Raw genomic sequence first — 23,845 nt, 5'->3', positions numbered from 1 at the left:
GGTACCAAGTACGAGTTGAGTGCTCGTTCATTGTCGAGCTGGTTGGTGTCTTGCAGCGGTTCTTAGTGGTCGACGGCGGTGCACCACGTGACCCACAGGGGATCGAGCCCGCTGTAACTGGCAGCAACTGCAGCGCCCGAGCCGCTGCAATTTACAAGCTGGAAGACCTGGAGCCCGCTGTTGCCCATGGCGGCCACCTGGCCTAGGCCGCAAGCAGCATAGCGCCGCCTGCCGGTCGCCCAAATCTGATGCAGCCCCAAGGAGAGTGTCGCATCCAGCGTCACGGGCCAAAACATGCAACTTGCAACCGCCAACTGCATGCAAACTGCAGGCTATCGCGGGCTTCGACTTGACTCTGAGCGTTCTCACGAATACAGCCAGCATCTCTGCTTCTTATACTCTACCTGCTTTGCGCTGTTCACGGCTCAGCGACCACGACGGACGTTACTCGGCCCGGGATCCCCTGGCGGCCAGAAACAGCGACGCCGCGCCTCGCGAAATTTGACTCGTTGCCGCGGCTCCTGGTTCTGGTTCTCGCTCTTGTGGGTGTTTTTGCGCCTTGACTCTCCCGGAAGCGCATCAGAAGCGCCTCCATTTGTGTGTGTAGATTGAAGTCCGGCGTCGGCTTCATCAGTTTCGGTGAGCGCAACCCTCTAGCGGCCTCTGGCGGCGGCTGAAACGGCCCAAAGCTGACGAAAACCCCCGGTGAAGGCAAGTCGAGCGACAAACGGGCTGCGTTTACAGGCCTTGCCATCGTCGAACCGATCCGAATCTCTGCAATTTTGCGACTCCAACTCGTTCATCATCTCCAAGCGACTCTCTCTCAGTCTCTCTTTTTGCTGTTTTGCTCTAGCCTCGAGCTCTGTTTAGCTCGCCGGCCCTCCGACGGTTACACTCCTTAACGATCCACGATAAACCACCACTTGCCAGTGTTTTTTTTTGTCTCAACAATTATTACTCACGACTTGCGCTCGATTATCCGGTGCTTTGACATTTTAGCGAAATCAAGCCGCATCATAACGATTCATTCATTGTCATTTTTTCCTTTTTTTTTGTTACCATCTTACGTCGCACAACATTCCATGCCCACACCGCCCGACTCACCGAGAGAGGAAAAAGAACAAGAGAAGGGACGACGACACCCAGCCCACACATAGCTTTGAGCTCAATTTGATCCACCATGGCCGAACCACCTTCATCGCCTCCTAGCGAGGCTGCCGGTGCCGAGGATGCCTTGTCTTGGTACAAGGCGCAGTACGAGCTTTTGGAGTCTGAGCTGGCCGAGTTCCGAGAGTCCAGTCGGGAATTGGAGCAGGAACTGGAGAAGGATATTGAACGAGCAGAGAAGCAGGAGAGAATCCTGAAAGAGAAGGCCGACGCACTGCGGTTTGAAGTAGAAGAGTGGAAGGTAAGTCGGATGCGCTCATTTTTTAAAACCCTCAATCGGCTTGGAAGCGATTTGGATGAACCAACCCCCCTTTCAATTACGCTTGCGACACTTTTAATATTTCGGTTACGGTGGCTAATTTTCTTTTTTCTTTTTTACTTGTGCAGAGAAAATACAAAGAATCCAAAGCAGAAACCACCACTGCGCAAGCTTCGCTAGAAAAGGAAATTACAAACCTTCGAGAGGCAAACCGCACATTGACCCTGAGACTGAGAGACTCTGAGGTTGCCAATGATGATTTCGAACGCCAAGCGCGAAACACCACCTCGTCTCTCGAGGACATGGAGTCCAAGTTCAACCAGGCCGTTGAGCGGGGTGTCCTGATGGAGGAAGAGATCAAGATGGGCGAGCAGGAGCGTGAGGCGCTTCGCATTGAATCACAGCGCTTGCGAGAGGAGCTCTCGGAGCTCAAGATTGAAGCTGAGCTCATGCAAGACAAGGTCAAGAAATACGAATCCCGCCACTCGACCATCTCCTCCGACATTTCGATCCTCGAGTCCCCCACCTTTGACAAGGCCGTGGATGCGTCTGTCGACTCGGCCGCGAGCTCGCCTCTCATCACGACGCCCCCAGAGATCACCAAGTCTCTGGGAGAGCCAACTACCGAGCTGTTGGATCCACCATCACCGCCAATGTCGGATGCCTCGGCGCACATGTCGAGAGCGCCCTCACGGATCCGGACTCCGGCCCCTGCCACCCTTCGTCGGACTAGATTGCCGTCGGTGGATGCCAGCTCTCGAGCCCGTGGAGGCGCCTCCTCTTCGACAGGCAACCGGGTTGTCACTGGTGGCCGCCCGTCCATCAGCGGCATCAGCGGCATCAGCGGCAACAACAGCAACAGCAACAGCGGCGGTGCGCCTCTTCGGACGCCCACCCATAGATCAACCGTATCGCGCAACAGCAACTACAAGATACCCGCGTCAAACTCATTGTCGCACATCCGCCTGCTTACGGCTCAGATGCAGAGACTCGAGGCCAGAGTGCACTCGGTACGGTCCAAGCTCCCCGCTCCTGGCGGTAGCAGCACCGGTAGCAGGACTCCGCCTCGCCCGGCTTCTCGACCTGCGATGCCTAGTTTGACTCCCACCGCGCCGACATCTACGGCGGTTCGCTCACGCAAGCGCGCCACCACTCAGTCAACGGCATCCTCATCTTTCACTGGGGACGATCTAAACCTGACGCCCACCAGTAGCTATACTTCGTCGTCCAAGACTAGCCACACTCCCAGGCTTAGCGCGTCTGGTGTTAGTAGAATCAACTTTGGCACTCAGTCCAATGGACGGACAACAGACTCGGAGATCAGCCGGCCAGTATCACGGTCAAGTGGAGCATCATCATACGCCAGGCCGCCGTCTCGCAACGAAATACCGTTACCAACGCGGCCGATGTCGCGGAGCTCCTTTTCGGCGGGGACTCGAACCCCAATTGGCCGGCCGGCATCCTCCTTTGGCCGCGGGCACTCTGGTAGTGTCAGTGGCGTAAATCTACTCGGAGAGGAACCTGAGCATGAGCCGCCGTACCGCACGCCTAGTAGGCGCGGTACCTTTTCCACCCGATATGATTTGGGGACAAGCATCAGCGGCATCGGTGGCCTCAGCGGCATACCGACACCCGGTAGTGCCATTCCCGCGCCGGGCAGCGGGATCCCAGGGCCAGGCTTGAGACGGCAGAGCGGTGCCAGGAGAATCAGCCTTAGCAGTGGCAGTACAAACACCGGTGGCGTCCCTCTTCGATCGGGCCGCGTTAGCACAACTGGATTTAGGAAACTGGGCGACTTGGGAGAGACTTATTGATGAGATGAGCTCTCGTGTCGAGATTTGCACAGCAACCTATTTCCGAGACCTTACTCTCTTTAGTATAATTATTCTTTCCTTTTAGTTTTTTGGTTTTTTCTTCTTTCCCCAAACTCCAGTTCTCGCCTTGCGTTCAATTGTTTTTGTCTGTATTTTGGGAACGGGTGCATTTTGGTCGCTGTGACATTTTTGGCACCACAGAGGCGAACGAGGTGTTGATGATGATTTGATTACGGGCATGTTTTTCTTCATGCTACAATGCACGGTTGGTTTTATTGCCTTTGCCTCCCGCTTTATTCGATTTTCTTTTTTATCTTTTATTTTTTTACTCATTATACCTCGACCCTTTACCCCGGATCTTGATGCAGGGGGAGGTTCTTGTTCTTGGTACTACACTACACGCACACATGGAAGTTATGAAGAGATGGTACGGGCTGAGCTCGACAAAGACTAAACATAAATTTCTATAGATTGCTTTTCATTTGTCTTTTTTTTTTTTACCTTTTTTTTTTTTATTTGCGAGGAGAGATGTTATTGGAAGGGAGGGTTGAATATGAGGGATGGATGATGAGAGGAGGGTAAAGTGAGGTGAGTGTGGAGGGAGGGAGGGAGGATAGCTAGAATTAGGAACTAGATATCAGAGATACGTAGCCCAGAAAAAAAAATTGATACATTGTTTTACCTCCTTGTTTTTGCCTGGTTGAATGTGCAAAGAGCCAAGAGTAAAAAGTGAGAGCAGAGAAAGAGATGGAGAGATGGTTATGTCACTGGTTCGGAGTTTGGATAAGCAGAATACGATGGGATCGGATTGCCGAAAGAGGCTCGGCCCGGGATGGGGCATATCAGTGAGCCCGAGAGTTCGGATTCCGTCTTGAGTCTGAGGAAGAAATGCGGAATTTACGAGGACGGAATAGGTAGGTAAGAGCTAGAAAGGGACGGCAGCAGTGCTTATGTATGTACGAGTATGTAGCTGGAGATGGTAGAAGTAGAAGTAGAAGACATTGAAAGGGATGCTGTACTGGAGAGGGAATATGAGATCTCGATCTGGTTGTCATGTATCATGTTGGGAGCCAAAGGGGGAGCACAGTATTACTCGTACAGTACATGAAATTGAGCACACTGCAGTAGTAGTAATGGCTCATACACGTACATGAAGTTCCTGGGCTAGGTGCATGTCTGTACGTAACCTTAGGTACTATTAATCCACCGCTCATAGCCGAAAGAATCTTGGAGAAAAGAATAAGACGGAGTATAGTAGACACGAAATGTTCACCCCCCTCAGTCTCGTTTCGGTAAAGCCTCAAGGTTACTTTTCTCCGGACCTGAGATAGGCAGAAACAAACAATGAAGTTGGCATTACGGGCTAGTGTGTTTATTAGGTATAGTACAGTTATGGAGTGTTACAGTATACGGAGTGCAGTACAGTAGAGGTGACGGCCAAAAGAAAATAACGACGACGATTAGAGGGAATGCTGGGAAAAAGAAGCGGGAGCAACGGAGGCCGCGAGTCCGGAGGGAGGATGATGGGCCATTCCGGTGAATTGTGTGGGACGTGATTGGCTGGAATGGAGGGGGCGTGTAGTGTGTGTGTGTGTGTGTCCCCGTTTTTGGAGTTTGTGTGAATTGTTGGGGGGCGTGTGGTGAGCTTTTTTGGATTTTTTTCTTGGGATTTTTCTTGACATTTTTGTTTTCGGGTTCGGGTGTTTTTTGTTTGTCGGCGGTTGAATGCTTTGTTTTACGGGGATTTTATATGGATGAGGTGGGAGTGCTGAGGGTGCGATGGGTTGATATATACGTTCTACTTGTTTTGGTGGGAATATGGAATATTGTCTGGATATTTATTGCTTTCAAGGAGCATTTGTTAAAATGCAACGAATAATACACAGGGAATGAAAAAAGGTACAAAGGTCGTCGGTTGAGGGTTGAGGTGAGACGGTTTGGCGCAGCCGTTCCCCCGAGCGGTACGGAGCATTTTCGGACGAGAGAAAAAAAATGGAAGAAGAGATGGAGATCCATCCATCTGGGCTAAGGTAGGTAAAGTGGTTGGGTGGACACTCAACAATTGAAGGGGACCCAGAAAAAAAAAGAATGATGGGGAGAAGCTTGGGGTGCGGTACATGGACGTACTATGGTGGATGGGTGGTTTAATTAAGTACTGCTGCTAAGTAAGTTGTTTTTTTGTTGGCTTCTTTTGAGATTTTTTGTTTTGGTGATGGGTGAGCGGAAGATTGGGCTGTACGTTTATCTTGTTTGTTGCGATGTTATGGAGTATGGGATTAGTTACACTAGATGGATTGATGGGGATGCGGGATGGAAGATGGGATGGGCTGCCCTGCTTGCTGTACGCGTAAAAATCGAATCGGAACTGACTCTATCCGGCATAATATTTCGTGATTTGCTGTACTGTATTACAAAGTGTACCTATCTCGATGATTGCCGCAAGCATCAAGGTCCTTGGTAATGGTTTATCCACGCTGCTTATTCGCCGATGGCCGTTTTTGGGCACGAGTGCGTCCTTGGTTTAGCAGCGGGAGGCTAAGACCGAATCTCGGGTTTTGGGCGGTGGGGCTGCAGATTCGAATGCTTAATCTTGTTGCAGCGCGGATGGGGCCTTCTTTCTTCTTCTTCTTCTGTCTTTCTGATGATGCTTGTTTGTTTAGCCATGTCTTGGGTTGGGGGGGCTGGGCTGGGCTGGGCTTATCGTCGTCATGGAGTGAGTTCCTTGCCCTTGCTTGCTTGTTCCGTGCCGTTGATAATCTTGCGGTCCGCGGGGGCCGAGGGAGAGATGAGAGATGAGAGAGCTTAACTTGCATGTTTTCTATGGAGTAAGCAAGGTGAAATGAGCTCGGCCGGCACGGGGTCCGTTGCTTGCGATGAGCGATGCTTTTTGATTGTAGAGAGTGATGCTAGTAAGGATGCGATGCTTGGGTAGGTACAGTAGGTTTTGTTTCTAGTTCGGTTGTGGTAACACGGGCTGCATTCAGATGCATCCGATACAAACCTTGCTTAGGTGACATTTGATGTAGGTGGGCGGCATGTAAGCTGTAAAGTGACAGTCGGATACAGCTGCATCTGATTACACGGATATACAATATGTACAATGATGATGGTAATGATGATGACTGGCTGGTGCAGAATTGACAGACGGAGTAATAATCACAGCCGGCAAGCTTCGACTATCATCAAGTTCCATCCCGTTCCTTCGCACTCCTCCCAGATCCTAGATCCGACTCTAGCAACCTAGATCCCTCCATCATCCTTCCCACCCTCGGCGCGTTACGCAGCGCCGTCATCCTCCCAATGCACTGTAAGCCAGGGTTGCAACGCCGGTCATCATGGGAACAAAGAAGTTGTAAGATGTGCAGTCTGCGCTTCCGTCCGTCAGCCTGCTGCCCCCGTCAACGTCTATCCGGTTCGGGCAATGCCAAATGGGCTTCTCTTTAATAGCTCGTGTCCACGTCCGGCCCTGGGGACTCCGTCGTCCGTCCGTAGACTGACTAGCTGCTGCAGCTGAGAAATTGAAGGGAAACGAAAAAGGACGTCGATTCGATTCGGTGGGTTCCAATGTGCGAGATACAACCTAGATCGGTCGGTGCCTTACTGTGCAAGTAATAATCGTACCTAGATTGGTGGCTACCTCTACTTGATCTATTGATGATACTTACACCGTACATGCGTGGTGTTGCTTGCTTGCTGATAACGCACACATTGCACATTGCATATACGGAAACGAGCACTGTGCTGGTTAGACTTGATCGATCGATTGCCGGCAGATAGATACGGGGTCTTAGATCGCCAGTGGTTGCATTGGTAGGCAAGGTGTTTGATATCACCCCCAACCCTTTTCTGTACTGTGTGAGTTTGAGTTGATGGTGGCATCAAATGAGCCATCCGTTCCCTTGCTCTCTGTCTCCCCCACCCTCAGCAACTGTACAACATCAAGGCCCCGAGTCTTTTTCTCTGGGTTGATCCTGTTTGTGAATCATCTTTATTCCATCTTCATCCCCTTTTCTCATCTTTCATCTGTGAATCCCCTCTACATACTACAACACAAATCGGGCCCAAAGAGACGGAAACGAATGGTGCCCAAGCCCAATCTTTTGTACCCACCCTCACTAAACTCAATGGCAAAAGACATTCACCCACTGACCCCAACAGATCTAGGGCCGCTTCTCCCCCCCTGGGCCAAGTGCAAGCCACCTGGAGCCAGTCGCCAGCCGCCCAGAAGCTGCTCCGTAATTGCAACTAAAGTCGCCCCGAAAGCTTCTCGCACACCCCCGGCCGCAGGGGGTCCGGCTCCAAGTCCCCTCCAAGCCAAGTTGAACCCTCCCTTGCCCCTCGTCGATCGTCTAGTCTAGCACTGTCTGGTTCCATTGCATTACATTACGAGAGTGTCTTGTCTCTTTGAGCTCTGGCTGGGCGGCTTTTCTTTTTATTCTCGGGCCTCCCGCACGACCCAATGCCGCTGGATCTCTTGTAATCCTTTCTTCCTGTTTCCTCCTTCTCGAAAGCGGGTTGCAAATCGTCTCTTGCGGCCATCTTTTGCTCTTCCTCTTCCTCTCTGCCCTGATTCAGCCTCATTCCCTGGCGGGCCAACAAGCTGGGAAACGCATTCACATTCCTACATTCCAAGTCTCTGCCCACCTATAATCCAACCAGCCCGTCCATATACCCGCGGTCTGGTTGTTTTTCTTAATTTCGCCTTGTTAATACATACTCGGTTCATGTCGACTTGATTCGTTTTTCTGTGGGCAGAATCCACGTCAGACTACCGACCGCCTCTGGATCTGATCTGACTTTCCCCTCCCCCTCACTCTAAATTCTCTACTCCAAAAAGCCACAACCTTCTTCCTCTTCTCTCCACCACAATCACATCGCGCCGTACAGCAGCCATGGCGGAATCAAATGGCGCCCCGAACGGCAACGGCAGGACGGTGCCTGTCACCCATACCAATGGCAGCGTCACCTACGCCGAGAAGCACAAGATCGCGGACCACTTTATTGGAGGCAACCGGCTGGCGAATGCCCCCGCCAGCAAGGTCAAGGACTTTGTGGCCGAGCATGACGGCCACACTGTCATTACAAACGTGAGTACCTTGTAGTTCTCGCCCTCGATTTAACTGACTGGCAGCGCGCTGACTTGTCAATTCCCAACAGGTTCTGATTGCCAACAACGGTATCGCCGCCGTCAAGGAGATTCGATCAGTCCGGAAATGGGCCTACGAGACGTTTGGCGACGAGAGGGCCATCCACTTCACCGTCATGGCCACGCCCGAAGATTTACAGGCAAACGCCGACTACATTCGAATGGCGGACCACTACGTCGAGGTTCCCGGCGGCACAAATAACCACAACTATGCCAACGTCGAGCTGATTGTCGACATTGCCGAGCGCATGGACGTCCATGCCGTCTGGGCTGGCTGGTGAGTTGCTGATTTTTTTCTTCTTCTTTTTGCCATTGGCGAGAATCCAATTGACTGACATGATTCGTTTCTTTCTAGGGGTCACGCCTCCGAAAACCCAAAACTCCCAGAGTCCCTCGCCGCTTCACCCAAGAAGATCGTCTTCATTGGTCCTCCCGGATCGGCCATGCGATCACTTGGTGACAAGATTTCCTCCACAATCGTCGCCCAGCACGCCAAGGTGCCCTGCATTCCCTGGTCTGGAACTGGCGTCGACAAGGTCGAGATCGACGACAAGGGCATTGTCACAGTCGCCGACGACATCTACTCCAAGGGCTGCGTTACCTCATGGCAGGAGGGTCTGGTCAAGGCCAAGGAGATCGGCTTCCCCGTCATGGTCAAGGCCTCCGAGGGTGGTGGTGGCAAGGGTATCCGAAAGGTCACCAACGAGGAGGAGTTTGAGGCTCTCTACAAGGCTGCTGCCAGCGAGATTCCCGGTTCACCCATCTTCATCATGAAGCTGGCTGGAAACGCCAGACATCTCGAGGTCCAGCTGCTTGCGGATCAGTACGGCAACAACATTTCCCTGTTTGGCCGTGATTGTTCCGTCCAGCGTCGTCACCAGAAGATTATCGAGGAGGCTCCCGTCACCATTGCCAAGGCCGACACCTTCAAGGCCATGGAGGAGGCCGCTGTCCGACTGGGTCAGCTTGTCGGCTACGTCTCTGCCGGTACCGTCGAGTACCTGTACTCACACGCCGACGACAAGTTCTATTTCCTCGAGCTGAACCCCCGTCTCCAGGTCGAACATCCCACCACCGAAATGGTCAGCGGTGTCAACCTGCCCGCCGCACAGCTCCAGATTGCCATGGGTATCCCTCTGCACAGAATCCGCGACATCAGACTGCTGTACGGCGTCGATCCCCGAACCTCCAGCGCCATCGACTTCGACTTCAAGCTCGAGGGTGCTTCTGGATCTCAGCGACGACCCCAGCCCAAGGGCCACTGCACGGCCTGCCGTATCACCTCTGAGGACCCCGGTGAGGGCTTCAAGCCTTCCAACGGTGTCATGCACGAGCTCAACTTCCGAAGTAGCTCAAACGCCTGGGGTTACTTCTCCGTCGGTACCCAGGGTGGAATTCACAGTTTCTCCGACAGTCAGTTTGGTCACATTTTCGCCTATGGCGAGAACCGACAGGCCTCGCGGAAGCACATGGTCATTGCTCTCAAGGAGCTGAGCATTCGTGGTGATTTCAGAACCACCGTCGAGTATCTCATCAAGCTGCTCGAGACCGAGGCCTTTGAGGAGAACACCATCTCCACAGGCTGGCTGGACGAGCTCATCTCAAAGCGTCTTACCGCTGAGCGACCCGACACTATGCTGGCCGTCGTGTGCGGTGCCATCACCAAAGCCCACATTACGAGCGAGGCTCTGCTGGCCGAGTACCGCGCCGGCTTGGAGAAGGGTCAGGTGCCCTCCAAGGAGATTCTCAAGACCGTCTTCACCATCGACTTCATCTACGAGGGTTTCCGATACAAGTTCACCGCCACCCGTGCCAGTCTCGACACCTACCACCTCTTCATCAACGGCTCCAAGTGCTCCGTCGGCGTCCGTGCCCTCAGCGACGGCGGTCTCCTCATCCTCCTCGACGGCCACAGCCACAACGTCTACTGGAAGGAGGAGGTTGGCGCTACCCGTCTCTCCGTCGACAGCAAGACCTGTCTGCTTGAGCAGGAGAACGATCCTACCCAGCTGCGAACCCCCAGTCCCGGTAAGCTCGTCAAGTATTCCGTCGAGAACGGTTCCCACATCAAGGCCGGCCAGACCTTTGCCGAAGTCGAGGTCATGAAGATGTACATGCCTCTTGTTGCCCAGGAGGATGGTATTGTGCAGCTCATCAAGCAGCCCGGAGCCACCCTCGAGGCTGGAGACATTCTCGGTATCCTCGCTCTGGACGACCCCAGCCGAGTTAAGCAGGCCCAGGCCTTTGTTGGCCAGCTTCCTGCCTACGGCGACCCAGTTGTCGTCGGTACCAAGCCCGCTCAGCGCTTCGTTCTCTACCACAACGTGCTGCTCAACATCCTGAACGGTTTCGACAACTCCGTCATCATGGCCGATACCCTCAAGAAGCTCATCGAGGTGCTGCGCGATCCTGAACTGCCTTTCAGCGAATGGAATGCCCAGTTTGCTGCCTTGCATGCCCGCATGCCCCAGAAGCTCGACAGCCAGTTCACCCAGATTGTCGATCGTGCCAGAGGCCGCTCTGGGGAGTTCCCCGCCAAGGCCCTTAGCAAGGCTTTCAGCAAGTTCCTCGAGGATAACGTTGAGGAAGGCGATGCTGGCTTGCTCAGGGCAACTCTTGCACCTCTTACCCAGGTGCTTGATGATTACGCCGAGGGCCAAAAGGTTCGGGAACTCAGCGTCATCAACGGCCTTCTTGAGACCTACTGGGAGGTTGAGAAGCTGTTCCAGAGCCGTGCTCAGGAAGATGCCGTCATCCTGAAGCTCCGAGACCAGAACAAGGACACCTTGGCCAAGGTTGTGCAGATCGTTCTCTCGCACAGCCGCATGAGCTCCAAGAACTCTCTAGTCATTGCCATTCTTGACGAGTACCGCCCCAACAAGCCCAACGTCGGAAACATCAGCAAGTATCTGCGCGAGTCGCTTCGCAAGCTGACCGAGCTGTCCTCTCGAGCTACCTCCAAGGTCTCGCTCAAGGCCCGTGAGATTATGATCCAGTGCTCCCTGCCCTCTCTCGAGGAGCGTACCTCTCAGATGGAGCACATCTTGCGATCATCCGTTGTCGAGTCTCGCTACGGTGAGAGCGGTTGGGACCACCGTGAGCCCAGCTTCGATGTGATCAAGGAGGTCGTCGATTCCAAGTACACCGTCTTTGACGTCTTGACTTCCTTCTTCGCTCACGACGATCCTTGGGTCTCATTGGCATCCCTCGAAGTCTATGTCCGCCGCGCTTACCGTGCGTATATCCTTCAGCAGATTGAGTACCACAACGACGAGGCCGAGAACCCTCTCTTCGTCTCTTGGGACTTCCAACTGCGAAAGCTTGGACAGACTGAGTTTGGCGTCCCTGTTCAATCTGCCGCTCCCTCCATGCCTGGCACTCCTAGCGAAGTTGAGCCCAAGTTCAACCGCATCAACTCCATCAGCGACATGTCCTATCTCACCAGCAAGTGGGACAGTGGCCCGTCTCGCAAGGGTGTCATTGTTCCTGTCAAGTACATTGACGACGCCGAGGAGCTGCTCCAGAAGGCTTTGGAGACCTTGACCTTCTACAACCAGCAGAAGCGACAGAGCAGCACATCCAGTCTTTTGGCTGATCTGAGCGGAAAGCGAAAGCCTTTTGCTGCTCTCAAGAAGGAGTTCCAGAGCCGCAACAACGGTGATGAGCTGTCTGCTGTCATCAACGTGGCCGTTCGTGACGCCGAGAGCAAGGACGACGCCGAGACCCTCGCTCGCATTTTGCCCATCGTCCAAGGCCTCAAGAGTGAGCTCTTGGTCCGCGGTGTCCGCCGTCTCACCTTCATCTGCGGTCGCAGCGACTGCTCTTACCCTGGCTACTACACCTTCCGAGGCCCCGACTACGAGGAAGACGACAGCATCCGTCACAGCGAGCCCGCTCTGTCCTTCCAGCTTGAGCTTGCCCGTCTCGCCAACTTCCGCATCAAGCCCATGTTCACCGAGAACAAGAACATTCACGTGTACGAGGCTGTTGGAAAGACTGTCGACTCTGATAAGCGCTACTTCACCCGTGCTGTGATTCGACCTGGCCGTCTCCGTGACGAGATCCCCACTGCCGAGTACCTCATTTCAGAGGCCGACCGTGTCATCAACGACATTTTCGATGCCCTTGAGATTATTGGCAACAACAACTCCGATCTCAACCACATCTTCATGAACTTCACTCCCGTCTTCCCGCTCGACCCCGCTACCGTCGAACAGTCCCTCCAGGGCTTCTTGGATCGTTTCGGTGCTCGTGCCTGGAGACTGCGTGTCGCCCAGGTCGAGATTCGCATTGTTTGCACCGACCCCAAGTCTGGTATCCCTTACCCTCTCCGCGTCACCATCACCAACACATCTGGTTATGTCGTTGACGTCGACCTGTACGCTGAGCGCAAGTCTGACAAGGGCGACTGGGTCTTCCACAGCATTGGCGGAACCAAGGACAAGGGCCCTATGCACTTGCTCTCCGTCTCTACGCCTTACGCTACCAAGAACTGGCTCCAGCCCAAGCGATACAAGGCTCACTTGATGGGTACCCAGTACGTGTACGACTTCCCCGAGTTGTTCCGCCAGGCCATCCAGAACAGCTGGGTCAAGGCTGTTAAGAAGCAGCCTGCCCTGGCCGCTCAGCAGCCCAAGGTCGGTGACTGTATCACCTTCACCGAGCTCGTGGTTGATGACAAGGACAACCTCGACGAGGTCAACCGCGAACCTGGCACCAACACTTGCGGTATGGTTGGATGGATCATCAAGGCTAGAACTCCCGAGTACCCCACCGGCCGTCGCTTCATTGTTGTCGCCAACGACATCACCTACAAGATTGGTTCGTTCGGCCCCAAGGAAGACGACTTCTTCCACAAGTGCACGCAGCTGGCTCGCAAGCTCGGAATTCCTCGCATCTACCTGTCTGCCAACTCTGGTGCCCGCCTGGGTCTCGCCGACGAGCTGATGCCTCACTTCAAGGTCGCATGGAACGATGCCACCAAACACGAGGGAGGATTCCGCTACCTGTACTTGGATGAGAAGATTAAGCAGCTCTACAAGGACGAGGTCATTACTGAAGAAGTGGTCGAAAATGGTGAGAAGCGACACAAGATTGTCACCATCATTGGACGGGAGGATGGTCTTGGTGTTGAGTGCTTGAGGGGATCCGGTCTTATTGCCGGTGCCACCAGCCAAGCTTACAACGACATCTTCACCATTACTCTGGTCACCTGCCGTTCAGTCGGTAAGTAGTTTATAGTTCGTTTCTATCTTTGGATATATTTAACTAATATCTTTTGTTCCAGGTATCGGTGCTTACCTTGTCCGTCTTGGCCAGCGTGCTGTCCAGATTGAGGGCCAGCCTATCATCCTTACTGGTGCTCCTGCCTTGAACAACCTGCTTGGTCGTGAGGTCTACTCATCCAACCTCCAGCTTGGTGGCACTCAGATCATGTACCGCAACGGTGTCTCCCACATGACTGCCAACGACGATTTTGAGGGTGTCTCCAAGATTGTTGAGTGGATGGCGTTTGTGCCTGAGAAGCGTGGCGGCCCTGTTCCCGTCATCCCAAGCATTGACGGCTGGGATCGTGACATTTCTTACCACCCTCCCCAGAAGCAGCCTTATGATGTTCGGTGGATGATCGGCGGTAAGCAGGAAGATGACGGTTCTTTCCAGAGCGGTCTGTTCGACAAGGACTCCTTTGTTGAGGCCCTTGGCGGCTGGGCCCGAACCGTCGTGGTTGGTCGCGCTCGTCTTGGCGGTATCCCCATGGGTGTTATCGCTGTCGAGACTCGCAGCGTTGAGAACATTACGCCTGCTGATCCTGCCAACCCCGACTCTATCGAGCAGATCACCAACGAGGCTGGTGGTGTCTGGTACCCCAACTCTGCTTTCAAGACTGCCCAGGCTATCAACGACTTCAACAACGGTGAACAGCTTCCTCTCATGATCCTGGCCAACTGGCGTGGTTTCTCCGGTGGTCAGCGAGACATGTACAACGAGGTGCTCAAGTATGGTTCATTCATTGTTGATGCCCTGGTCAAGTACGAGCAGCCCATCTTTGTGTACATTCCTCCCTTTGGTGAGCTCCGCGGTGGTTCGTGGGTCGTTGTTGACCCTACTATCAACCCTACTGCTATGGAGATGTACGCTGATAATGAGGCTCGCGGTGGTGTCCTTGAGCCCGATGGTATGATTGGTATCAAGTACCGCAAGGACAAGCAGCTGGAGACCATGGCTCGTCTGGATCCCACCTACGCCGAGCTCAGGAAGAAGCTGGAGGACAAGGCTCTCCCCGCCGATGAGGCCGAGAAGATTAAGCAGCAGCTTACCATTCGTGAGAAGCAGCTGCTGCCCATCTACTCACAGATTGCCGTGCAGTTCGCTGATCTGCACGACCGTGCTGGTCGCATGAAGGCCAAGGGTGTCGTCCGTGACTCTCTGGACTGGAGCAATGCCCGCCGATACTTCTACTGGCGTCTGCGCAGACGTCTCAACGAGGAGTACATCCTCAAGCGCATGAACACCAGCTTCCTGCCCACTCCTCAGCTCAACACTGCCAAGGCCAACGAGGCTCGCTCAAAGGGCCTGGGCCTGCTCGAGAGCTGGTCTGGCATTGTCGGCTGGGACCGCAAGGACCAGGAGGTTGCCGAGTGGTACGAGAAGGAGACTCAGTCCATTGGCCAGAAGGTCGAGGCCCTCAAGGCCGACAAGCTTGCTGCTGAGCTGTCCGAGGTTGTTCGCAGCAATGAGAAGGCTGGCTGGAAGGGTGTTCGCGAGGTTCTGCGGGTTATGCCCGTGGAGGAGCGGGAGGCTATCCTCAAGTACTTGAAGGAGTAAAATGTTTAATGATATAAAAAAAATTAATTGGGATGGGTAGAGTCGGGCATAGTGTTTTAAGAGCGGGTGTATGGGTTACGGTTGATGTTTTACGATAGATACAATTTATGAGTTTTCAAGTTCAACCACCGTTCGTTCTAATGTGAAGTTCTGGTCTCAAACGTGTATCATTTCTTTCTTTAAATGCAGATGGGAGATTCGTCTAGATGGAAAAAAACGGAATAAGGATCGTATAAATAGGCTCCTGAAATTTCTATTCACGTCTGCAACGTCTATACATTGCATGAGTAAATTAGGCCGGTGTAATTAGCTCATTCATTCACTTTTTATCCAACGAATCAATGCAAAAGCAGGCGTAGATGCTTAACCTCATCTTCTACATAAAACAATCTGCTGCGTAAGGACTACAGATCGTTATATTCTCGCAAACGTTTATTCATGTGCTTATTCGGCTGATACACATTCATTGACTGCATCACTATACATAACAGGGAAAAATGGGCAACCTTCTTCGTAGTCATGATAGTTCAGGTGTATTAGGGTACTTCTCAACACAACATTTTATCTCTGCAACTACGGGTACGATGTGGACATGCAAATTTTATCCATCTAAGAGAATGAATCTATATTATACCACGTTCATAATGTTTTCAACGGTATTTCGCACAATATCTCCACGCTTAACAAACGAGGTCTTCAGATCACTATCTCAGATGGGAGAAGGAGTAAGCCTCGGTGTGGGGATAGAGGTTTTGGTAGGCCGTTTCAATCTTATAAATGACAAGGTTTGATGTTAGACCTACTTAACACCTCACGCAGAGTTTAGTCAGTACATCTTCAAACGTCATGTTGCTGTTTCTGAAGGCAACGGCATACCCAGAGCTAATATATGTTATGGTGCAATAGAATGTGTTCAAAGATTGAATCATTGAACTAAATCTGCTGATCGTAGTAGAGATAATCCATAGAGTGATTTCTGATGATTGGTCCATGGCAATGTCCAATGCGACACTGGGAGCACCACAAATGTTCCATATCCAATTGGCTCGCAGTCAACCAATCGTAAATGCAGCATAAAGTGACGCCTTATCATAATATGAGTTGCGGCTCTTTCGTTGATGCCAAGTGGTGGGGGAGCATGCGTGTAGGGCATCAATGAGGCTGAAATCGGCCGCCTCTTGCGCCCAAATATGCGTACAAAACACAAAGATATATAAATGTACATCTGATCTGCCCCAGAAAATCCAAAGGAGAATTTTCGTCTCTTATCCTCACTGAGAGGGGTTGTCTTCCTGCCATTACGCAAATATTGATGATCTGGTAGCAGCCCCTAACGATAAAAAATGGCACCTGAGAAGAGGTCGTATGACGACTACAGTGTCGGGTGGATTTGCGCGCTGCCAAAGGAGCAGACGGCTGCAACGGCCATGTTAGACGAGAGGCATCCAGACCTTCCAAAGCCTATGAACGACACAAATACCTACACACTCGGCTCAATCTGCTCTCATAATGTCGTTATAGCTTGTTTGCCTAAAGGGCAATATGGTAATAACTCTGCGACTAATGTTGCGACACTCATGATCAGAGCATTTCCTTCCGTAAAGATCGGTCTTCTGGTCGGCATCGGCGGGGGTGTGCCGATGAAAGTGAGGCTTGGCGATGTTGTTGTCAGTACTCCAAGCGGCCAATATCCTGGCGTCGTCCAGTGGGACCTTGGTAAAGCAACGGAGGGCGGTAAATTTGAGAGGACCGGGGCGTTGAGCAATCCGCCTGCTTCTCTGTTGACAGCCCTATCAAAATTGGAGACGGAATATGAACTGGAGGGATCTAAGATCCCTAGCTTTCTGGAAGAGCTCAAGGCAAAGTATCCAAGGTTGGCGAAGAAGTACTTGAAGTCCGATTCACTTCAAGATCTACTCTTCAGAGCAGATTATGCCCATGTCCACGAGCCATTTATGAATACGCAGGGTGCCACTGGTGGAATTGTCGAACCGTCACTGGATGAAGATGAAGGATCAGATGACGAATGCGAAGAGTCATGCCCGTTTTGTGATAAGAGTAGGATTTGGGAGAGGAAGCGTCGATCGATGAGAGTTCATCATGGGCTTATCGCATCTGGAAATAAAGTAATCAAGGATGGCTTACTTCGGGACCAGGTGAATGGATCGCTTGGAGGGGACGTGCTCTGTTTTGAGATGGAGGCAGCCGGCTTGATGAATAATTTTCCTTGCTTAGTGATTCGGGGCATCTGCGATTACTGCGATTCACACAAGAACAAAGCCTGGCAAGAGCATGCTGCGGCAGTGGCAGCGGCATTTGCTAAAGAGGTGTTGGGTTGTATTCAACATACCGACGTTAAGAACGAACGACTCATGAGCGACGTGATGAATGAGGGTTAGTGTTATTTTACCACTGCTTGCTCAAACCTATATATCTGAGTTTCTAAACAATACCTCAAAACAGTGAAGCAAGATATTCGGCTTGTACACGAAATAGCCATAAAAACGAAAACTCATTTGGATGCTCTTCTTGATGGTATGATTGAACCATTCTTATAACTTTCCGGCCAATGTTCATGCTGACAGGTGCGAAGATAATGCGCTCAAGAAGCAGACAGAAACTCTCACCTGGCTGAGTCCTCTGGAATTCCCTCCACTACAGCATGAATATATCAGGAAATGCGCACCTGATACTGGTCAGGAGTTCGTAAGATCAGACGAAGTTCAAAATTGGATGGCAACAAGAAATCAGACCTTATTTTGTCAAGGTGTGCCTGGGGCAGGAAAGACATTCCAGATGGCAATTCTCGTCAACCACCTGACTCAAGAGTTCCGAAGCAATGATACAGTTGGTGTTGCTTACTTATACTACAATTTTAAGAAGCAGCAAGACCAGAAAGCGGAGCATATGCTCGCAAATCTTGTCAAGCAACTTGCCCGGATTTCAAAACCCTTTCCCGAAGCAGTGCACCAGCTGTGCGAAAGACATGGCCCTACGAAAACTCGCCCATTTCTCGGAGAACTTTCCGACACCCTTACAGTGATTATCCAATCTTTTTCACGGGTATTTATTCTTGTTGATGCGCTCGACGAAGGGGATGATATTGAGCGTACGAACCTTTTGAATCAGATGTTTGCCGTGCAAGAGAGGACTGGGCTCAGCTTATTCGCAACATCAAGATCCATCAACACTATTACGGTATCGTTTGAAGGATCCCTATCTAGGGATATTTCGCCAACTCGTCATGATATTTTCCAGTTCCTCAATGCACACATGTCAGAGCTACCATTATTTGTAGCTGACGATATAACTCTTCAAAATGAGATCAAGGCGTCTGTTGAGTCAGCTATCGGGGGGATGTAAGTACTGTACACTCGTGAGACAATGAATAACTTTGCATGCTAATATTCGCACCTAGGTTTCTCCTTGCCCAACTTTACATAAATTCTTTAGTGGGCAGAAGATCGCCCGCGTCACTCAAAGTAGCGCTCGAAAATATACGCCAGGCTTCATCATCATCAGATAAATCAAGAGTATTAGATGAGGCGTATGATAAGTCCATGGAACGAATACAGCAGCTGAAAGGAGATTTGTCCCGTGACGGACCACTAATTCTTTCTTGGATTGTCAAAGCGAAAAGGCAAATGAGATTAGTAGAGCTACAAGAAGCCCTTGCCGTTGAAGTGGGATCATCAGAACTAAATACCGACAACATCCCGACTATTGAACATATTACCCAAGCCTGCGCTTCTTTGGTAATAGTCGAAGGAGATACGGTTCAACTAGTTCATTACACAGCGCAAGAATACTTTGAACGGCCAGGTAACGAATGGATGCAGAATGCTCACGCAAATATTACGAGCATTTGCATGGCGTATCTCTCCTTTCCAGCTTTCCGAAACGAACCTTGTCTCTCGCGGGAGCGCCTTGATAGGAGAATTGAAAAGAATCCTCTTTATAGCTACTCAACAGAGCATTGGGGGTACCATGCAAATGAAGCCTTGAATCAGAATTTTAACATTTCCGAGGTGGTTGAATTTCTCGAATACGGCCAGACCCAAGGATCCTGGTACCAAGACCTACTATATGGCCATTCTTACACACATTTTGACCCCGAATTCATTCCGGCTCAATTGACAATGCTACACATTGTATCTATATTCGGCATACATCGTGTAGTAGAAAAGCTCCTTACGCACGGACATATCCCCGACGCCCCAGACTCGCTACTACAGACAGCGTTATGGTGGGCTGCATGGGGTGGGCATGCTCGAGTCGTGCAGCTTCTGCTGAATAAATATCCCGATGGCAAAAGCGATGTGGAATACGGCTCAGAGCCGTTGCTGATAGCTGTGACACGAGGTCACAAAGCAGTTGTTGAATTACTTCTCATGGGGAGCGACATAGAGTTCAAAGGCGTCTATGACCTCACATCACTACGCATGCCAATCCATGACTGGACACCACTATGCATGGCAATCCATCACGGGCATCAAGATATTATTGAACTACTGTCCAAGAAGGGCGCCGATATAGAGGCGAAAGATTCTTCGTGTAGGACACCGCTGGCATTAGCCGCCAAATGGGGCAACGAAAGTGCCGTCAAGTGGCTTCTTGAAAAGGGAGCAAACATCGAAGCAAAGGATACCAACAATGAAACACCGTTAGCCTTGGCAACTAGGATGAGACAAGACAATATTGTCAAAATCCTCGTTGAGAAAGGAGCAAACATAGAAACCCAGAGCTACAACAAGAAGACGCCATTAATACTGGCTACTAAAAGAGGGCACGAGAGTCTCGTTCAGTATTTTATCAAAAAGGGTGCCAATACGGAAGCTTTTGATAACAACAACCAGACACTATTGAGCATAGCTATTCAAAAAAAGGACAAGATAATTATCGAGCTTCTCATTCAGAATGGCATCAGCATAAATACGGCCATGAAAAACAATTATACTCCTTTGACTTTTGCTGTTAACAAAGAGGATGGCGATATCATTGCGTGGCTTGTTGAGAAAGGTGCCGACTTGGACATAAAAGATGGACATGGTATGACTCCTTTGATTGCAGCTGTTGAAAAAGGAAATAAAAATGTCCTTAAATTTCTCATTGAAAAAGGAGCTGGCTTGGAGGTTAAAGGATGCGAGCACAGTTTGACGCCATTGATATATGCCGCACTTAAACAGCACCAGGATGTCGTCGAACTTCTCATCGAAAAAGGAGCCAACTTGGAGGGTGTGGACAAAGACGGCAACAGTGCTTTGATTCACGCGAGTGCTAGGGGATATCTGCACATCGTTCAATTACTTGTGAAAGCAGGCGCCCACTTGGAGACTAAGAATGGGGACGGGGATACAGCGCTAAACGTGGCGGTTATGTTTGGATGGGCAGAAGTCATTCAATCACTTCTTGCTAACAATGCCAATATCGAGACTACAAATTTTGTCGGCTTTACACCATTACACCAAGCCACCGTTTTCTCAGTATTCCTCGGTGGCACTACGTTTACCGCTAGACACGACATTATGAAAGTTGATCTTACTGGCTGGTCTACAAAAGCAGAGGCTCTTCAAACGCTCCTCAACGGTAATCCCAACTTAGAGGTCGAATGCGACTGCCTTGAGTTAGGTATGGTACCTGCAATTCACTTGGCCGTATTCTTTAGTCAAGTTTGGGCGACGAAATTGCTGCTTCAAAGCAAAGCCAAAACAGACAAAAGAGGCCCTGCCGGAGAGACGTTGATGCACTTGGCAGTTGCGGCTGGATGTCTTAATTCTGTGCTTATTTTGCTTGAGTTCGATACAGTCAGAGTCGACGACAGGAATAACAACGGGCACACGCCATTATTAGAGGCGGTGGGAGCCCGAAGGGGATTGATAGTGGAAGCATTGCTTAACTCTGGAAGAGTGGATGCCAATGCAAAAGATAACCAAGGACGCACGCCCCTACTACACGCAATAGAGCAGAAGGAACTTTCTATTGTGAGAACTCTGCTCGACTCTGGAAAAGTGGATGTTAATGCCAAAGACGATCAAGGGCGTACGCCGCTACGATTTGCCCTAGAGCACAAAGACGAACCCACCATTAGAGCTTTACTCAACTCTGAAGAAGTGGATGTGAATGTGGATGATTCTAAGGGACATCCACCACTGCTATATGCAATTGAGCTCGGAGAATTATCCATTGTGGAGATGCTACTAGACTGCGGCAGAGTTAACGTCAACGCCAGAGATCACCAAGGACGTACGCCACTTCTATATGCAGCAGAACTTAACGCGACATCTATTATTAAAGCGTTGCTCAATTGTCAAAACATAGATGCAGATGCAAAAGATCATAATAGACGCACGCCGTTTCACTATGCAATGAGATGCAAAAACACAGTCATTGCAGAATTACTACTTCGTTCTGGAAAGATAGATGCAAATGCAGAAGATGAAGATGGACTCACGCCGCTATTATATGCGATCGAAACAAGCAATGGATCCCTTTTACAAATACTACTCGATTCTGGACAAGTTAATCCAAACGCCACAGATAAAAAGGGACGCACGCCGATGTTATACGCAATAGAGAGGAGAGAAATGGTTATGTCAAAAATATTATATTATGTTCGAAGTATCTTTGCGGCTAGACCCCCTACATATGAATACGAAAATCTGCCTCCCGTTTTAAAAACCACGGGTTCATCTATTTTACAACCACTGCTTAATTCCGAAAAAGTCGATGCAAACGCGGCAGATAAAGACGGATATACAGCACTGCATCACGTCATAAAGAAGGGATATAAATGTAGTATCCACATATTGCTTGAGTCTGGGAGAGTGAATGCAAATATAATAGACAAAGAGGGATGTACGCCGCTCTTTCATGCGGTGAAAGGGGGAGAGAAGTCAATTATTACAGAATTGCTAAAATATGAGAAGGTCGACCCAAATGCAGCAGACAATAACGGCTATACGCCGTTAACGTATGCAATAAAAAAGGGAAATCAATCGACTATTCAAGTCTTGCTTGACTGTGGAAAGATTGATGCAAATACAGCAGACAAAAACGGCTATACGCCGCTAACTTATGCAATAAAAGATGGAAATGAATCGACTATTCGAGTCTTGCTTGAGTCTGGAAAGATCAATGCAAATACAGCAGATAAAAATGGTTGTACACCACTTATCTATGCGGTAAAGGAGGGAGATATCTCGACTATTCAAGTTTTGCTTAACTATGGAAAAATCAAGGCAAATACAGCAGATCAAAACGGTTGTACATCACTTACCTATGCGGTAAAGGAGGGGAATATCTCGATCATTAAAGTCTTGCTTGACTCTGGAGAAGATGCAAATGCAGTTGACAAAACCGGTTGTACACCACTTACCTCTGCGGTAAAGAAGGGGGATATCTCCACCATTCAAGCATTGCTCGATTCTGGAAAAGCCGATGCTAATATAAAGGACAACGAAGGTCGCACAACACTCTCTTATGCAATGGAGGTTGGAGACAAGTCTATCGTGAAGGCACTGCTCAAACTCGACACAGTGGAGGTTGACGTGAAAGATGGCAAAGGAAGGACGCCTCTCTCCTATGCAGCCTCATGTGATGTGGCCAGGATTCTCACTAGAACCCATAAAGTTGATGTGAACTCGAAAGATAAGCAGGGCAAGACACCTCTATGGCATGCTTCTCAGGCTGGGAATCAAGAACTGGTTGATTTACTGCGAAGACGAGGTGCGAAAGACGGTACTGAAGAGAGGAGAAGTAATCGTGGTTCGACTCGGAGTAGGAGATAAAATTAGTGGCCGGTCTAAGTTCAGAAGCGAGGTACATTGCTTTACATGACAAAATGAAATGGTATTAGAGGGGAAAACATTCATTTTGGGAATATGATCGAATGATTCGCTGTGGCAACGTACATGCATACTAGATTGAATGCAGTAGTTGAAGATGAGAATGGAGACAGGTCTTTTGGATAGGTCGCTAAACATGAAACTGCCTGATTGCAGGTTTGTAAACCATAATCTCTTTTTACATCGCCAGTTGGCGTATCATCGTTTCTATTTGAGTTCATTTTTTTGGTTCATTCCTCCTCCGGCGGCACCCTCGTCCGTATCTGCACCCCATGCCACTCCTTCACAAGATCCCCCAAAGCAGCATTCACCATCCTCTGCTGCTTCAACATATTCAACCCCTTAAACACCGGCGAAGTGATGTCAATAGCATACATGCTTCCACAACCACCCGAAATATCCTGCACAAGAAGCGACGTGGGGTTCAGCTTCTCCGCTAGGATCGCCGCAATCGAGGATTCCGCGGGTGACATGTCCGCCTCTTGCTCTTCCAGTTGCTCATTGGAAGAGGGCGAAGAGTATTTTCGGAGAGGAGTCGAGGAGAATTGGCGGGATGTCGTTGAGGAGAGGGAGCGAGTGCGCTGGGGAGAGACTTTGTTGGTGGTGGGTTTGAATGTGTTTGCGATAGGCGCAATTGCCGTGCGTGAAGGGCGAGAGGCTGTTGCGAGGAGGCGCAGACGCAGCGCGGAGCGGCAAGAGGAGCAGATCATGATTGCTATTTGGCAATTCGAGTTTGTCTGTCTGAAGATGATGTTGAGTAGAGAGACGAAAGTTCAAACCAATGCTGTTG

At 50.5% G+C, this 23,845-nt stretch overlaps 4 protein-coding genes across 4 annotated transcripts; 3 read left to right on the top strand and 1 right to left on the bottom strand.

Annotated features, from left to right (window-relative positions):
- The first annotated feature begins 932 nt into the window (after positions 1 to 932).
- V8C40DRAFT_185735 (NUDE protein) lies at positions 933 to 3,456 on the top strand. Its single transcript, XM_083211786.1, has 2 exons — positions 933 to 1,408; positions 1,555 to 3,456. Exons 1-2 carry the CDS (start codon positions 1,181 to 1,183, stop codon positions 3,238 to 3,240), a joined length of 1,914 nt encoding a protein of 637 aa, XP_083074634.1. The 5' UTR covers positions 933 to 1,180; the 3' UTR covers positions 3,241 to 3,456.
- A 3,993-nt stretch (positions 3,457 to 7,449) lies between these two features.
- On the top strand, positions 7,450 to 15,473 carry V8C40DRAFT_240328 (acetyl-CoA carboxylase ACC1). The gene is made up of 4 exons (XM_083214768.1): positions 7,450 to 8,327; positions 8,398 to 8,663; positions 8,742 to 13,612; positions 13,674 to 15,473. Exons 1-4 carry the CDS (start codon positions 8,133 to 8,135, stop codon positions 15,209 to 15,211), a joined length of 6,870 nt encoding a protein of 2,289 aa, XP_083074633.1. The 5' UTR covers positions 7,450 to 8,132; the 3' UTR covers positions 15,212 to 15,473.
- A 1,081-nt stretch (positions 15,474 to 16,554) lies between these two features.
- Positions 16,555 to 22,998, top strand: V8C40DRAFT_286262 (ankyrin repeat-containing domain protein; the record flags this gene model as incomplete). Its single annotated transcript, XM_083222508.1, has 5 exons — positions 16,555 to 17,605; positions 17,675 to 17,746; positions 17,805 to 18,570; positions 18,630 to 21,454; positions 22,298 to 22,998. The coding sequence occupies 5 exons, from the start codon at positions 16,555 to 16,557 to the stop codon at positions 22,996 to 22,998; spliced, it is 5,415 nt and encodes a 1,804-aa protein (XP_083074632.1).
- Positions 22,977 to 23,845, bottom strand: V8C40DRAFT_240326 (bola protein). Its single transcript, XM_083214767.1, has one exon. The coding sequence runs from the start codon at positions 23,763 to 23,765 to the stop codon at positions 23,286 to 23,288; it is 480 nt and encodes a 159-aa protein (XP_083074631.1). The 5' UTR covers positions 23,766 to 23,845; the 3' UTR covers positions 22,977 to 23,285.

Source organism: Trichoderma camerunense (assembly GCF_050948025.1).
Source record: "Trichoderma camerunense strain CBS 138272 chromosome Unknown V8C40scaffold_6, whole genome shotgun sequence".
Classification (NCBI taxonomy): domain Eukaryota; kingdom Fungi; phylum Ascomycota; class Sordariomycetes; order Hypocreales; family Hypocreaceae; genus Trichoderma; species Trichoderma camerunense.
Note: the sequence above shows the minus strand (reverse complement) of the source record. Positions and strands in the feature narration are given on the sequence as shown.